Source organism: Brugia malayi (genome assembly GCF_000002995.4).
Source record: "Brugia malayi strain FR3 genome assembly, contig: Bm_v4_Chr3_scaffold_001, whole genome shotgun sequence".
NCBI classification, from domain to species: Eukaryota; Metazoa; Nematoda; class Chromadorea; order Rhabditida; family Onchocercidae; genus Brugia; species Brugia malayi.
The window spans coordinates 3,036,845-3,038,560 of NW_025062477.1; the positions used below are offsets into that span (position 1 = coordinate 3,036,845).

The 1,716-nt window shown below is 27.4% G+C and overlaps 1 protein-coding gene across 1 annotated transcript; it reads right to left on the minus strand.

Moving 5' to 3' along the window:
• Nucleotides 1–336: 336 nt before the first annotated feature.
• On the minus strand, nt 337–1,290 carry Bm9009 (Uncharacterized protein; the record flags this gene model as incomplete). The annotated part of the gene is made up of 2 exons (XM_001894091.1): nt 337–397; nt 1,202–1,290. The coding sequence occupies 2 exons, from the start codon at nt 1,288–1,290 to the stop codon at nt 337–339; spliced, it is 150 nt and encodes a 49-aa protein (XP_001894126.1).
• Nucleotides 1,291–1,716: the final 426 nt, after the last annotated feature.

Sequence of the window (1,716 nt, forward strand, 5' to 3'; positions counted from 1 at the left end):
TTCCTAATGGCTCATCTATACTGTATCGAACTTATCATATATTGTTTATAAATTTGACCTTGAAAAAAAAAAAAAAAAAAAAAAAAATCGGTCACTAATCTGCAGACAGTATCAAGTTGAGATCTATTTCTGATATGACAGAACGAGCCTTATATGATTAGGCTAAATATCTTAGCCAAGAAAATGGTTAAAATCATTTTACAGTCATTTTGCAGAAAAAAAAAGAAACATTTTATTTACTCAGAATACTGCATTAATTTATTCATCGATCTTCGAAGTTCAGTGTGTTTCGCTTGGGAAAACGTTATTATTTTGATCGGATTCGAGAAACCCAATTCAATCCGCCAACATTCTTCCGGAACCGCAAGCTCCGCGAGTTGGACTCGCCTTATCCGATCTGCAAGCGCAAAACAACATCAGGTATAAGTTAAATTTTATCTCAATTTCATAAAATTTTAACTTAAAACATCACATATCAATTAATAAATAAATTAAGACGTAGAACAGAAGTTCAAATTTTTTAACTGAAATAAGAATTTAACAATAACAATAATGAATAAATAGTAATAATAATTGATAATAATAAATAACAATAATAATGTAATAGCAAATAATAATAATAATAATGATAATAATAAATACAATAATAATGATAGTAGTAATAATAATAATAATAATAAATAATAAATTAAATTAACCAAAATACATTATATGGGATAGAATCCTTTCTCATTTTTCATCTTATCTTAGGTAAGTAACGATACATTATATGATAAAATGATTATTTATGTTATCATAGTGCATCAAATATTGCTTAATAATTTTTATGAAAAACGAAAATGAAAATATTAGAACCTTTCTGCATTTTTTCATAAATTAATCAATTTCTTGGTTAAAATTTAAACAACACAAAAAAATTGCTACTAATTCTTTATTTCGAATTTAATTCAAATCTGTTTGCATTCAAATGCAAGCATACAATGATGTCAGATAGTTGAAGAAATTAATTTTAGATTCCCTTTGACCTTTCCTTTGAATTTCTCTTCTATCATACTTTAAACTCACATAGTTACTGTACCTATTGCTTCAAAATTTAAGCCATATGAAAATTTATGAAAAACACTGAAAGTGATATACACATGTTGACATGTATGTGTGTGTGTGTGTGTGTGTGTCTGTGTATGTGTACGTACGGACATACCTTCCATCTGTCTGCCCTAATTTTTGCCAACTCATTGAGGCATCAATCTTCCCACGTAACAGGTCAAAATTGTGCAAATTAGGACCCATCTAAATAAATGATCTTCAAATGTCGCTCCTTTTCATCTGCAACGTAAATGTCATCGAGAAATGAGAAATTCTCTGAAATTTACTTCTTCCTTACATTGTCCTTCCTTACATACACACATACATACATACATACATACATTCATCTCTTCACACATACATACATACACACATACATTCCTTCGTGCTGCAATTGTAACATTTTAGCAGCAAAATGATTTACAACAATAGTGGCATTATTATTATTATTATTAGCAATTTATTGTATTATCTAAGCTTATATGATAACACGACTGATAACAATAACAGTGATAAGAAGGAATGCTTCAGTTTTTCAAACATTCTTATTATCAATTTGCATAAAATTGTATTATCATTGAACATTAAAAATTAAAAATCTGAATCTGAAATAAATTAAAAGTTAAAAAA